The sequence below is a fragment of the Colius striatus genome, chromosome 2, assembly GCF_028858725.1.
Source record: "Colius striatus isolate bColStr4 chromosome 2, bColStr4.1.hap1, whole genome shotgun sequence".
NCBI lineage: Eukaryota > Metazoa > Chordata > Aves > Coliiformes > Coliidae > Colius > Colius striatus.
Window position 1 is genome coordinate 112,026,163 of NC_084760.1, and position 14,611 is coordinate 112,040,773.

General features: G+C 44.3%; 1 protein-coding gene across 9 annotated transcripts in view; it reads right to left on the bottom strand.

Moving 5' to 3' along the window:
* VPS54 (VPS54 subunit of GARP complex) overlaps nt 1-14,611 on the bottom strand; it is a 60,096-nt gene that overhangs the window by 5,256 nt on the left and 40,229 nt on the right. For 5 of the 9 annotated variants that reach the window (XR_009818131.1, XR_009818130.1, XR_009818133.1 and 2 more), the window contains exons 17-24: nt 14,498-14,561; nt 12,303-12,408; nt 9,016-9,103; nt 7,543-7,664; nt 7,350-7,430; nt 4,207-4,314; nt 2,913-3,007; nt 542-719 (exon numbers count right to left, since the gene is read on the bottom strand). Coding sequence is in view for 3 of the 9 variants with exons in the window: in XM_061989171.1 (XP_061845155.1) it covers nt 614-719; nt 2,913-3,007; nt 4,207-4,314; nt 7,350-7,430; nt 7,543-7,664; nt 9,016-9,103; nt 12,303-12,408; nt 14,498-14,561 (770 nt within the window). In the remaining 6 variants the exon portion in view is untranslated. Of the gene's footprint in view, nt 102-204; nt 720-2,912; nt 3,008-4,206; nt 4,315-7,349; nt 7,431-7,542; nt 7,665-9,015; nt 9,104-12,302; nt 12,409-14,497; nt 14,562-14,611 lie in introns of those variants that run through there. The other 4 variants (XM_061989171.1, XM_061989173.1, XM_061989170.1 and 1 more) reach the window with 2 other exon arrangements.

Here is a 14,611-nt window from a genome sequence, read left to right on the forward strand (position 1 = left end):
AAGCGAGCAGCTGTTACAAAAGCCTGGCTTCAGGTGGCACTGTAGAGCCCAGCGCTGAGAAAGCCCCCTGCACCGGGCCCACTCCCTAACAAATCTGAATCCTATATCAAGCAATCAAAAGACATTTATTTATATAAAGTTCTGTAAAAAAATAAATTTTGGAACAGCATCATTTTCATAGAGAAAAAAACATTTTCTACAGAGTTCCAAGGGCAAGAGTTTTATATTGTACCATCATTAAATAAGGTGGGACACCATGTGAATTCCATTGCACTAGAAGAAATGCAAAGCATCTTTTTTAATATAAAGATATACAGAGCATTCTAGACAACTACAGCTGTGTTACAGCTATCTGTTCTTTTGGATTTGGTCCAAAGAAACCTGAGTCTGTTTCCAGAGAGAATGAAGACAACCCCCATTGCACAGACAGCCGCTCACTCGTTTGCTGCTGCAGGACACGAAGGACGCAGCTCGCTCCAGGCTGGGCTTCCCCACCATCAATAGCATCCCTTTCTCCCACTCCATGCTCTTAAGTATTCACCTCACATGCGTCCTGCTGCTCAGAAGGAAGTCGGTCTCTGCTCAGAGCCAAGTCACTGCTCCCGCTGGCTCATCACCTCTTCTGCTCCCAAATTTCAGCCATGTTTAGGTCTAAGTTGTTAAGGCCTTTCAGAGCTTGAAGGTTTCCAGTGTAAAAAGCTACGTCTGAAGTGACCAGTCTGCAGGGAAAAGATAAACACAAGGTGAGCCTGAACCTGTTGCTGTCAGAAAACCAGCCAGGGTTTGTTTATGATTTGGACACACGATTGCAATGCCACCTCCTCAGGCACCAGGCCTGGAGTAGAGATTCTCAGTTCAAAACTCAATGCTGTGGAGGTGATCTATTTTACATGAAAATACAGACCTCTATTCCTACAAGAAAGCCGGGGAGGGGCTTCTTGTAAGGGCATGTTAGTGACAGGACAAAGGGTAAGGTCTTGAAGCTGAAAAAGGGGATATTTAGATGAGATGTAAGGAAGTTCTTCCCAGTGAGGGGGAGTAGGCACTGGCACCAGTTGCCCAGAGAGGTTGTGGATGTCCCAGCCCTGGGAGTGTCCAAGGCCAGGGTGGATAGTGACTTTGAGCAACCTCAGCTGGTGAAAGCTGTCCCTGCAGGGAGCTGGAAACATGATCAACTCAAACCATTCTGTGATTCTGATTGCTGCTAGGTGTAAAAATAATTGAAGGGAGATCAAGTAACAAGTTCAGAAAACTCATCAGAATTAGGCATCTAAAACTGCTCCTTTGCTGACATCCCTGACTTACTTAGAATCAATGCCCTAATTCTGCTGCAATTTAAAATATTAATTGCTGCAACAATAACTTACATTTTCTAGAAAGTTACTGTCAAAGCAACCAAACAGCAGTATTGTAACAGTTTGTACAGAGTTACAATCCCCCATACATTGTTGAAACCTACCTGGCGATGACAGAAACACAATTATGATGTTTCTAGTTAGAAAAGCAGCAAGATGTAGCAATAAAAGTTGCATTTTCACAGGAAAAAAAAAAATTAACCAGGATGCAGAGACCTGGATTTTTACTCTTGTTACAAAAAGCAGCAGTTTAAAACAATGAGGATCAGAAAAGTGTGTTAAAAACCATGTCACTGAAGGCTGCTGGACCACCAGCAAGTGAAAGCCAGTGCTCGAGGTTTCTCTTCCCTGATGTTTGAGGTTTCCCTTCCCTGCTGACATGCTGTCAGGGACCTGTATTCTCAGGCCAGTGGCTGCTGCCATGGAAGAACTCAACTCAGGGCATTATTACTCCTTCCAGCTGCAGCTGAGAGTCCCATCTGACAGGATGGGTGACTGTGCTGGGAAAAACCACCAATATATCACCAAGAACTCCTGCCCTGACCCTCCCATCAAAGGGATCCATCCACAAGCATCAATCTAACCCAAAGAAGCAGGGTGGAGCTGGCACAGCACACTGTTTAGGACTGGAAGGCTCCTGAACATGCTGTGGTTGCTCTCCTTCCAGGTAGGGGGGCTTACAAACACCTCAGCAGGTACCTTGGCAATGGGATGGTACCTTGAAATACACGAGTACAGAAAACCCTTGCAGATAAACCCTTCCACCGAGTGCAAGGATGAATAAGCATAAGCAAGATAAGTCAGAGTACACTGAACAGAAACAAAACTCTTCTCCTTTCCAGCAACTTCCCGTCTCTGGCTTCTTCAACCTAAGATGTGGGTTTCTTGCCTGTGGGTAGGCCAACTGAATGTCACCCCTACTACCTTTCCAGGTCATTGATTACAAACCCCATCATTTCAGAGGAAAAGTCAACTTGGAACAGGATTGAACCTGTGAGAGGCTGCACACCTTCCTGGGAAGTGTGGGATGCCTGACACTCAGAAGAACCTCCAACCATGTGCTGCCAGAGCCTCAGGCTGGGGCAGGAAAAGGGAAGAGCTCTGTGAGCACAATCCCTGCTTTACATCTAGTTCTGCTGTAAAAACCATTTCTGCAGAGAAGCTGTCTGTTGTGCAGATGAAACACCTCATTTCCCTATTTTTTCCTTCCCTAGTCCCATGAGTCATCATCCACTTTTCAAACCTGCTCTGGGAACCAGGCAATTCCTGCCAATTAAACTGGGGCTGCTGCTGTCACACAAAAGGAGGAAAAACAACCCACAGATGAGGGAATCTAGAGCAGGTTGCCAGCAGGACAGCACCCAGCTCCCAAAGCAAGGCAACTGCATCCCTAGTTACCAGGGGAAGGCACCCAGCGCAGCCTTGACTGTAAGCAACCTCCAAACGGGCCACCTCAAACCACAGCACAAGGCTACATTCTGCAACCACAACTCCCTTGGGGCAGACAAAGCTTACTGAAATGCAGCAGTAACACACAACAGAAGTGTCCAAACTTACCCATTGAGAGGCCCTCCATCATTGACCACGTTGAGGTGGACCAGCTGCCTCTTCAGGTGGAGTTTGTAACTTGCATTAATTCGGAGGAACAGCGTCTGGAAGGAACCAGAGGAGCAGAGTACAGAACCATCCCCACACTCACAGCACAGCCCACAGCAAGGAAACACACTGCCAGCACCGTAAATCACTACCCTGCACGTTTGCTTTTGCAATTCATGTGATTTTTTTACCCCTCTCTGCCAGTCTTTTGGCCACTGATCTTCCTGGCCCTATACAATTTATAACACCCAGGACAGGATCCCCCTTCACCTGTTTGTTACGTGTTGCACTTAGAGGACATGTTCTTTGGAGCAGCCATTTTTCTACCCTGTTGTTTGAAGCATCTAGTCACTTGTATTCAGGTTAAAAGACAATAAATCTCTTTCCTGTACTACAACCACTTAAAGTCTTATTTTTTTCTCCAAGAGAAAGCGTGAAAAACAGTTTGATGGGATCATTTAATTTAGTGCAAAAGAGAAACTACAGCTCTGTGTATTCAGTGACCAGATCAGTCCTTCCTGTCCTTAGATTTACAACTCTGCAGTAGCAGTAACTGCAGCAAAACACTAGAAAAGCACATCTGGTACGATTTGGCTGCATAATCCATTTAGGGACCTTTGGAAGCCACTAAGTTTGAGCAATGTCACAGAAGAGTGTTACAAAAGGGCTGTAACTCGAGCCCCAAAGTGTTGCCATTTGTGTGGAATTTCAGCACTAATTCCTGAGTTGAAGATTCACCTCTCCAGGCACTAAAACACAGCTCAAAATGTTGGAGCCAATCAGTTGCACTGAGGTGAGGGTTGGTCTCTTCTCCCAAGTAACAAGCAATAGGATGAGAGGAACTGGCCATAGGTTGTCCCAAGGGAGGTTTAAATTGGAGATTAGGCAAAAAGTTAGGAGTCCCCATCTCTAGAGATCCTTAAAAGATGTGTAGATGTGGTACTGAGGGACATGGTTCAATGGTGGGCTTGGTAGTGCTGGGTTAACAGTTGGACTAGGTCTTAAAGGTCTTTTCCAGCCAAAATGATTCTGTTCCTTTTGCATATCTCATCGTTCTCCCTGCACATCCAACACTTACTTCAGTTCAGACAGAGCTGTCTGCATAACTGCTGCCAACCCCTTTAATGTGTGGGTTTCACAAAGACTCAAAAAAAGACATTTCCCCCCCCTCAGATAAAGCACAAGTCTCTCTTGTTACAGAGTTCATGTGCACTTGCAAGGGAGGTGTTACATGAATCTCAAAAATAGCATTCACCTGAGTTTGCTCTTCAGGAAGGAGATCATATATAGCTTCATGCATCTTTGCCATTTGCTTGCAGATATTCCTGAAGCATGCTGAAGGAACAGGAGCTTTCACTTCATACTGGAAATAAAGAACACAGCCAGTTACTCTTTCCTACCACTTTAAAATGGCTCTTACATAGGAAAGTTTCAAGCAGCCACCTGAAGCCCTGCGTTGCTGATGATGTCACGAATCAAGGCTCATTTGGCATATCACAAATTAAAACAGTGGTTGGGCATGATCTGATTCAGCCAAGGACTCACAGCATACAATCTTCTAGCACTTCTTGCTTTATAAGCAAGACATTCCACAAGCAAGACACAGTAACATTCCAAGCAGTAGGAAATCTGAGGATTTCCCAACTTCATCTAGTTCTCTTCATTAGTTTGAATTGCATCTCTGATGCAATCTTCACCTCTGATGAATATCCAAGTACCTCATGAGAGAAAACTACTTCTCTAAGACCACATACATACAAATTCCTGAATAAGCAGGGAAAACAAGCTCCTGAAAACTCAAAGTTGGCTATAAAATACCAAAACAAAACCAAGCCCCAGAAAAACGTTGCAGAAATGCCTTGGAGAACAAAAGCAGCAAACAACCTTTCTCCCAGTGACTGAAATCCCACAGACAAGACACTGGAAACCACCAGATTCCCTACAAAGGGAATAAAATCCTTATGTCCCCATCCTGGATAAGGAATATGTGAGTGAGATCTCAGAAGCAGTTTGAAAAAGTGTCCTAGGAACAGGGAAGTCAGCTCCTCAGTTCCTGCTGGAGAGGCTGTGCTAGCACAGGCCTGGGTTAAACCCTGGCAGGTCGCCTTTGGTAGGGTGATACTTCCCCTGAGGAGCCTTGCACAATGCAGTGGAGGAGCTGAATCACTGGAACTAAATTATTTACAAACACATTGGAGGAGATGTTGGCCTGAACTGGGAAAGAGAACAAAGCTTGCCTGAGTGGGAGAGAAAAAAACAGAAAGGGGGAATTTTGAGCAAGCCTTTAGGGAAAAGCCAAACCAATAACCTCATTTTGACTGGAGAAGCAGCAAAAAAACCCTGGTTACTGCTCCCTGCGTGGGACAACCACGGAGTGTTCAGGATTGTGCCTCAAGACATAAGAGTTAGGCAACAATTCACCATTCACCCATATGTTATGAGGCCAAAGGGAACCTGCAAGCTACAGCAATGGCTCTTTACATGACTAGAGGCCAAGCAAACTCTCCATCGTAACAGGGGAAAAGCAATAGCACCAGCAAGAAACATGACCTGCAGCCCTCCAAGGTGCTGGCTGTTTTTATCTCCAGCTAAGGTCAACAGCGTGGCACATCACCAGGGACCACATAGAAAATCTACTGCTCTTCTGTCCAAACAGTCACAAGACAACAAGCTCCATGAGGAGCTAAGGGCTTGCTCTGGAGTTTTTCCAGGAACATTTAACCCTTTTTAAAAAGCTACCCTTTTTTCACTTGTTAATTATAGCTGTTAAATGCCCCTGTTCCTCTTTTATCTCCCTGCCAAAGCGAGTGGCCAGATGCTGGGAAGTGTCCGTTGTGAGACACCCCTCTGAGCACAAAGCCTCACCCCAGCAAAGGCAGCTCCTGTTCCACGGAGCTCCCACAGCGAAGGAGGCCCTGCAAATGCAAAAGGAACTTGCCCACATTACCCAACTGCCAGCTCAATGTCCCATCTACTGGGGCCAAAGTCTTTGTCTCCTACAAATCAGATCGTGCAATGTAAAGGTGCTTGTTGACTCGTTCAGCTTCACACTCCGCAAAGCAGGTGATCGCTTTATGCACAAGGCACTGAATTATTTGGGTTCTCACAAAAACATATACACCAAAGAACAGGCTGACACGGTTGCACTGACACAGCCACCTGCACATTTCCTGGGTTTGTGTTCTTCACAGCCTCCAGTGCCACCATTTCATTATTTCAGGAACAAGATGAGCCAAATTATGAGGTATGGTAGGAAAGGAGGTAAATCAACACATGGTTCCCTTTCCTCCTGTACTCGTTTATTTTCAAGAGGTAATGGTCAAAAATGGTCAAATAGCCATGTTACTTCATAGAACAGGCATTAGTCTGTGGGGAAACCCAAACCTCCCCCCCAAAAAAAAGTAGCAGGTCACTATTTGGATCTTCAGAAAAGAGCACAAACATGTTTTAAAACATCAGGAGGCAGGGAATCCTAATTGAAATGCTTTGGCTCCTTTCCTTTCCCCTAAGTTTAGATAACACTATTTGACAGCCCAAAGAAACAGATAAAAAGAAGAGCACAACATAAAATAAACAGAAAATAATAGAAGCAGCAGGGAAGACAGAGATGCAGCCTCTTACAGCTGCCTCACTGCAGCCCCATCAGCCTCTCCCCACACTGTGCTCCTTCAGGGAGGGACACGCTGTACTTGCCATCAGTTCCTACAAGGAGGAGGTTGGCCTAGGCCAATAAATCAGATCTGTCACTACATAATTAATTTCTCTCCTAGAACAGCTTGTTTTAAAAACCAAGAGTATAAGATGCAAAGCAGTTTGGTCCAGCCCAGGACCAATCTGTTACACTATCAGCACTTCACAAGACAGCTCTTAACATTGCTACACAGCAGGAACTGCTAAGCACAGACCTCTAGCCCCTAGGCCTGCAGCCCAATAGATGGGCTGGTCCTTCCCCTCCAAAAACTCTTTCTCCTCAGCAGGTTGTTTCGCCATTTCCTCTGCTGCAGGAAATCACACCCCCCACACTTCCAAAGAAACTAGAACTGGCTCAGCCTGACTGCAGACAAGAGCTGCCAGTGAGATAGAACTGCTAAGGGCTGGAGAGCACTTCAGTTTCTAAGTACCAGAGCCATCTGCACCACCCAAAGTTTCTGTTACTGCTGAAGGAATAAACAAACTCTGTCTTTGTTATTTGGAAGGGAGGTGAAGGCAAATGACACCCAGGTAGCAAAGACAAAACACATTCACAAGTAGGGCACAGAGCTTTTGTGTTTACACAGTTAACAAAAGTTCAAACAAGTTCTGTTTAGGAAAGTTTAAGACCCTATTTGAAACATGTAGTCTGTACATGAGGAGATCTCCAATTGCAATTTAGAGAGTGTATAATTAATAAATCATTACCTTGGATAACAGTTTGTCAAACAAGCTATCCATGATGGCCACGAGCTTTGCTGAAATTTCAGCTATGTGGTCGTTATAATCCTGTAATGGAAGACAGCAGATTTTTTTTCTCAAGCTAGTGGTTTTCAGTCTTCAGAGCACAGTTGTGAAGAGCAGAACTTTGCCTTTAATTAGGAAATGCCAAAAGAGTTACCTTTGTAATGTGGTCAAAATGCCTGAGCATGCTGAACTGCTTTGGCTGCAGACGAGCTTCAAAATGAGCCCTGATAATAGGAATGTAGTGTACGATTAGCTGTAGGCAACGTGAAGAAAGGGCTGCAAATCCACAAGGGGAGAGAGGGAAAGAAAAACAGTTATTACAGAGGAAGAGTCTTTTTGGATAAACTGCATCTTCTTTAACACCAAAACAAAATCTGACACAATTTCACATGCTTCTTTCTTTCCCCTCCCCCAGAAAAAGAGGCAAGGCTTGTTTCCACTGGGAAACCCCACCCAGTGAAGACACCAGACTAGTACCTGGCTATTCACACCCACCTTCTGTTAGATACACAGGACTAATTTTACAAGAGGCTTTAAGTGTCTGCTTGACATTTTGAGCCCTGAGCACACACAGACATCAGAGAAATCTCAAAAGACCTGACTCATCAGCAACCTAGCCTCTGCAGCCACACTCTCAAGGCAGCGGCATTCCTTCTGCAGGGGGTGTATGTAAACACCCTGCCCTGCCAGGGCTGAGTTGCACAGAGCCTGCTCCTGCCTGCAGGATTCCCAAACCCAAGCTTCTCCCACGTCCAACAGGGTCTGAGGAGGCTGCAGGACACATGGTGGTGCCACGAAGTCTTCTGGAGCAAAGATCTCACTTGTGTCTGCTCCAACACTACTGCCCCTGTCCCCTTGCGGGGAAGCCTCTCAGTTAATCTTCCTCAAGCCATTCCCTTTTCAGAAGGGAAATGCAGACTGGTAATCAGGACATCCTGAAACATGGGAACTGCAAAAGTTCAAACAGCTGCTTCAACCCATCAACCAAAGGCTCTTAATTTGAGGGGACAGTTTAAAAGTGGAGGTCTCGAGCTGCGGGTCAGACTGTAGCAAGGAGAAGGCAACTGGTTCTCCACAGCTCTAGGGAGCAGCTAAACCAATCCAGGCAGGTATTTTAGCTAAAGAGTTGCACACTGAAAATGAGATACTCTAAAGCCCAAATCATAGTCTGGTGTCAGCATACAGACAGAGAGCCCTGAGCCACCTGAGCACACCAGGACACTCAGCCACATAAAGGCAAAAGCCTCGATTCTGAGCCATCCACAGGAGTCACTTGGTGTGTTCCTGAGATGCAGTTGCAACCCTCAGGAGCTGTAGGTGGGCACAGCCACACAGAGCACAGCACCACAGGGGCAGATGGGGCAGCACAGCTCAGCAAAATGTCCTGGGGCAGAGGGATATGGCTGCACTCCTTTACCTCCCCTCTCAAGATGGGAACACTCAGCAGCTCCCAAGCGCGCCAAAGCAAGGGCTGCAAAAGTAACTACAGCTTCTGTGTTCCATGCGGGGCACCACAACACAAACACAGCTTTAGCACAAACAATTAGGGTGGGGAATTTTTTGTGCTTGTTTCTTTTTAACAAGGCAGAAGAACAAGCTTTGACAATTTAAACACAGAAATCCATACCTAGGTTTTTCGTAGTGATTGTTTTCAAACCCACAACTTGTAACGCACCAGCTCCGAGCACGAGTTGGCAGCTTCTAGAGTTAAAATACTGTGAGGAAGAAGATCAAAAAAGAGTGAAAATGCACACCTGGTCTTTAACATTACTACAGTTTAGAAATAGCATCAATAGAAATCTGTCATTAAATAGATTATTCTGAAGGCCAGTACCAGGGTTTCACATATTCCTTATGAGAGAAGCCCACGACTGTTAACTAGTAAGACAAAAGCAACTTTTTCACCACTCTCAGTAGTCACACAGTGCTTTTTGAGTCAGTTTAGGCTAAAGCACTCAAGGAGGCATTGCTGGACAGGGAAGGAGAAATGCTACTATTAAGCTACTCAGTGATTTCAACTCTGGGACTGATTTCTGCCTCTCTGTGAGGCTTTTGGGTGAGGCTTCTCTCAATGTGAAAGCAGAGCAGCAAGTCAGCCTCGCTGCAGACTAGATGTGTTAAGCCTTACACAAGAACAGCTTGGTGCTAGAAAGCTATGACACATCCCTCTCAAACCAGGATCTGGGATGGAGAGAAGGGTAAGGATCTCTCTAGTTTTGCTGAGTAGACAAGTGTAATATCAGAATGGGAAACAGAAAAAAAGCCAAGTTTCTGCTCTGGCTCTAGACCTTCTCCCACTGTTGATGTTGAAGAAAATTGGAATGCACTGAATGTCACTGCTGCTGAGGTGGCTGAATCTGTGTTTGTAGCACTATATAATACTGAGATTAGTAAGTGGTGCACAGAGATGATAAGCTATGTCAAAACCCAACTCTTAAGAACTCCAAGTATAGTGGATGACTCATGACTTGAGCTTCCTAACTCAGTTACCATTAAATGCACACAGGCCAGCAGGGTCTCTGGACAGTAAGACAGTTCCTGTCTTGTTTTGGAATTCTGCTCCATCCCTCAGCTTTAGACACCAGATATTCTAGACTGGCATGGGCAATGAAGTAGAGATGGAGGAGTCATTGCTGTTGTCCTCCATTCCTGCATTGGGTGGGGAGCCTAAGTCCCAGGGCTCATGTTTGAACAGCACTATGCTGTTGACACTGGGAGGCACAGCCTGCAGAGAGCTGACCCTTTCCCAGGCACCTGAAGAAAGATTCACAAGAAATCACGACAAGGTTGCCCTGCAGCTTGTGTCTGCAACACGGAGGATTCCCCTCATATAGAGCTCCTTTTCTTTTTGGCCACAATCGTGCTTGCACAGGTCTTGCTTCACAATCAGGCAAGAACAAACCCAAAACTGCAACCCTCCTCGAGTAAAAACCTGAAAGCAATTTTTCTGACTATTGCCTGTCACAAAGCTCAGGACCACAGTGAACTCTACACACACCCAGAGTGGTGTATCTGGGGCCAGGAAAAAGCAACCCAGACTGAGTGTCACAACTGACCCTGAGCTCTGTGTGGCCTCTGACCTGAGACAGGCATCATCCACTCTGCTCTCAGACAGAAGTCAGGGTCTGAAACTCTTCAACAATCACTTCTGTCTCCTCCTCCTCAAATGCAAGGCTTTTTCTTATGCCTCCTGGTGGACCTTAGAAGTAGAAGCACTGAACAGAAACACAGATACCCTGCACAGCCTAAACTGCTCTGAGGTATTTAGGTCAGGTTAAGCACCAACTCATTGAACATTAAAAACATGCCCTAAAAGAATGACAGATACTCTCCCCTCCTGCCTCTCGTGGACAGTACCACAAAGCAGCAAGGAAGCAGCATGCCTGAAACATCAAAAGAGCAATACCCCCTCCTTGTGACTGCTGGGAGGAAAGCATTTCTGCATTCCAACACCATGGCTGCAGCCTCCTCTTGCCTGCACCAACGAACCAACTCCAGCAACTACGATCATGTTTCTGGCCATATACAGGTGTCATTTCACTCTGGTTGCAGCCACAGTTCAAAACCAGTCTGACACTTCGTTGTCTGGGAATACTTTGCACTTTCCATCACAACAGACTAGCTCTTGTTACCTTCAAACCTTGCTATCTCTGACAGCTGTCAAACAGAAAGTGTAGTGACCTGCAGGGACATCTCGAGTGGCTCTTGTTTTGTTCCAAGTGTAATAAATGAGCTTTTGTCTTTGCCAGCTGCTTGGCACCTCTCCAATGGATGGCACCTTGCTGCCAGACGGGAAATACAATAATTAAACTGCACATGATGGTTGAATACCAAGGAGTAAAATACAAACAACAGAGCTGGAACAAGATATGGTAAGCAGAGGGAAGTAAAACAGAGAGATGCAAATCTGGCCAAGTTTGAGGCATCTGTTGCTGTGAAAAGCTGCTACAGCCTTCGAGTGAAGCAGCAGCTGGAGAATGAGGAGTGAACTGACTGATCTGCCTTGGAGAGTTCTTTCAAAGGGGAAGGTCTGTAGATTAATTTGAATGATGATTGCAGGGAGGAGCTTTCCTGAATCTGGTTATTCAGAGAATTACCAATAGAAAGATTATTTAAAGGTCCATCTCCTAGGGTGTGTTTCCCCTATTCCATTCCCTACCTTACGTACAACATACTTTTGTGTAGAATCTGTTCATGTTTTTATGGACTAGGCTTATGTTCAGAACTCTTAATACCTGACATAACCTTTGTGGGCAAAGAAACAAATGAAAACCTTGAAATAAATTAACTGCTAGGCTTTGGAGCCTACATATATACATATAGATGTGTATATCTACATATATGAGAGTTTTAAGTTGCATCCATGTGCTCTTTTTATTATTGTGCACTTATATTACCTCACAGTACCTGTGCTTTAGCAGCTTTCCTCTTCTCTAGTGAGAAATAAATGACAAAAAGCTCCTGGTCTTTCAGCATCTTTACATTTTACAGCAGAAGCTACACCCCATACTATTTCTTATGCGTCTATTGACTATACCTCTACTGACTTGTAAAAACTAAGGACCCGTCTCCTTCCTGAATATAGATATCTATCTCTCTGGCATCCAATTGCTTTTTCTTCAGTAGCATTAATCCTACAGCCACCCTGAAGGACAGGCAGCTATGACAAGCACTACAGGATGAGATTTCCAATATCAAGTGAACATGAGGCTTGCCTTCCCAAAGTTGTCACGTGACACTGCATCTTTAATGCCTTTAGCTTAACAGGCTACCTGATAGCACAGTAACAAACACAGTCATTTACAGATAATTTATATGAAATCACAAAAGCAGGTGAAGCATTACAGAGAGCAAGACGTGTTTCTCTGCCCTGAATAGCCCTGATCAGCACAGATGTTACCTTTGGAGCCATACCTTCAGTAAATCAGACAGGCGGGTAAGCATGTCAGTGGTGATGGAAGGAATGTTATCCACACACTGGCAGTACTCAAGGATTATTCTTATTAATAGCAATACTGTCCTACAAGAGAGGAAACAGACAAATATGTCATCTCAGTTCACAAAAAGCTGTTAGAAAAATCCAGCACAGGTCAGTCACGTTGATAGAAAGCTACCTAACGCTAGAGGTTACAGCACTAATTGAACTCATTAACTGATCTAAACTAGAAGGAAGATGTAAAAGAAGATATACAGAAATATGGTTGTAAAGAATATCCATTCCACAGGGTGAGGTGTGGACAAAGTACTTAACATATGAGAGAAAAATATCTAAATGTCTTTGGTATTATTCGTTAATCACCCTGCTGTGGAACTAGAAGTCTCCATGTAGATGTTGGCAGGGGACAACAATATTCAAAGCTCCTTTCTTATACTGCTGTGTAATTCTGGCCAACTTTGAGCAAGTATAAAAGTCCACAGAATGTAGACAACAGTCACCATTGGAAAGGATGCATTGAATGCCAAGGGGTCACAAACAGAGAAGGCAGCTGTGAAGAAACAGCATCGATATTCAAAGACGCTCAGCACCTGTCATTTCCCCTGAACTCAGCAGGCACTGGAGAATTTGGCAGCTACTGGATGGAATTAGGGCTCCACAAAGAGCAGGTACACTTCTTGAATCCAAATGCACAGAAGGCAGGAGAATTAAGGCAAGATCAAGTGTTCAGAGTAGATATTCTAATGTTTTAAAAAGTTAAATCTCATTCTTCCTCGAGGCAGTAGAAAGACAAAGAACAATCAACTGGAAATAAACAGCTGGAGAATTTTGGGGGAACATCTAGGCTTTTTCTTCATGAATGCATTTTATTTGAGTAAATACAATGAAACTGTATGTAGAAGTGTATAAAACTGAAATATTTCCACCAACATATGAAGCTGACAATTGCTTCACAGAGCTAAATAAAACACATTTGAAATGAGCAGAGATGGATCATCAAACACATCATCATTAAGTACATTCTATCTTTCAAAGCATGTTCGAATACTCTTACTTGACCTGAAATGCTCTTTTGCAGTGATAAGAGTTGTCTGGCACAGAAACTTTGAGCCATCAGCTTCTGTTCCTAATTGAACAACGATGCATCATCATGAAACAACTCAAAATGGCAGCTGGTCAAAGACATTATGTAAATCAGAACTTTTAAGTTTGGGCTAAATTGATGTTAGGACTCTGGGGAGGGAGATCTTCCAGGTTTTACTCCCTCCCCAAAAAACTCTCTCATGCATATTTAATGCTTAAGCCTCACAGTCTTTGGAAACACAACATGCTTTTAAATGAAAGATGTATGTATCATATATTTCAAAAGTCTTTGATACAACCAGCTTTCAGAAACTACTTTCCAATCCAACCCAATCAGGATACCAAGCTTAAGCAGCTTCTGAGAGAGCCCCTGTCTTATTTTGTATTCTGAATAAGACTCATCCATTTTGGGGTTTAACTTGGAGATGAGAAGGCTACGAGGAGACCTTACTGTGGCCTTGGCCTTTCTGTACTTAGAAAGTGGCTTATGAGGACAGATTTTTTTTATAGAGCCTGTAGTGATAAGGCAAGGTGTAATGGTTTTAAAGGAGGGGAGATCCAGACTGGAAGATGTTTTACAATGAGGGTGGTGAAACACCATCAAAGGTTGCCCAGAGAGGGCATGATGCCCCCTCCCTGAAAACAATCAAGGTCAAGCTGGATGGGGCTCTGAGCAACCTGATCTAGTTGAAGATGTCCCTGATTATTGCAGGGGGTACAATCAGATGCCTTTTAAAGGCCCCTTCCCACTTAAACTATTCTATGGTTTTGCCAGAGATAACCTATATTGCAAGAAACAGCAACGGTGTGCTAAGAAGACCAACCTATCTTTCCCTAACACTTTTCATGGAGTAATTGGACCCACTCTCCCTCCCATATTCAAATAAAACCATAGATTTCAGCCTAGTCATTCACAGAACAGTATTTTAACTTACAGAAGAGCTTGCAATGTTTTGTAACTGTTAGGGAACTAAAGAGAAACTAGGCTATGACAGCAGAGCTAACAGCTGAAGCTGTTAGTATTCATCACAGTTCTACTCAAAAGTTCTTGCCAACTAACCCACAGCTAAGAGAAAAGAGTGAATCTTACCCAACTGTTGCATATTTTTGTCCTTCAACGGTAAGAAATTCGGTTGGCTTTCTTTCTTCAGTAGCTAGACGTTTTAAGAAGAAAGAAAAAGGGGTCAGCTAAACTAAAAGCAAG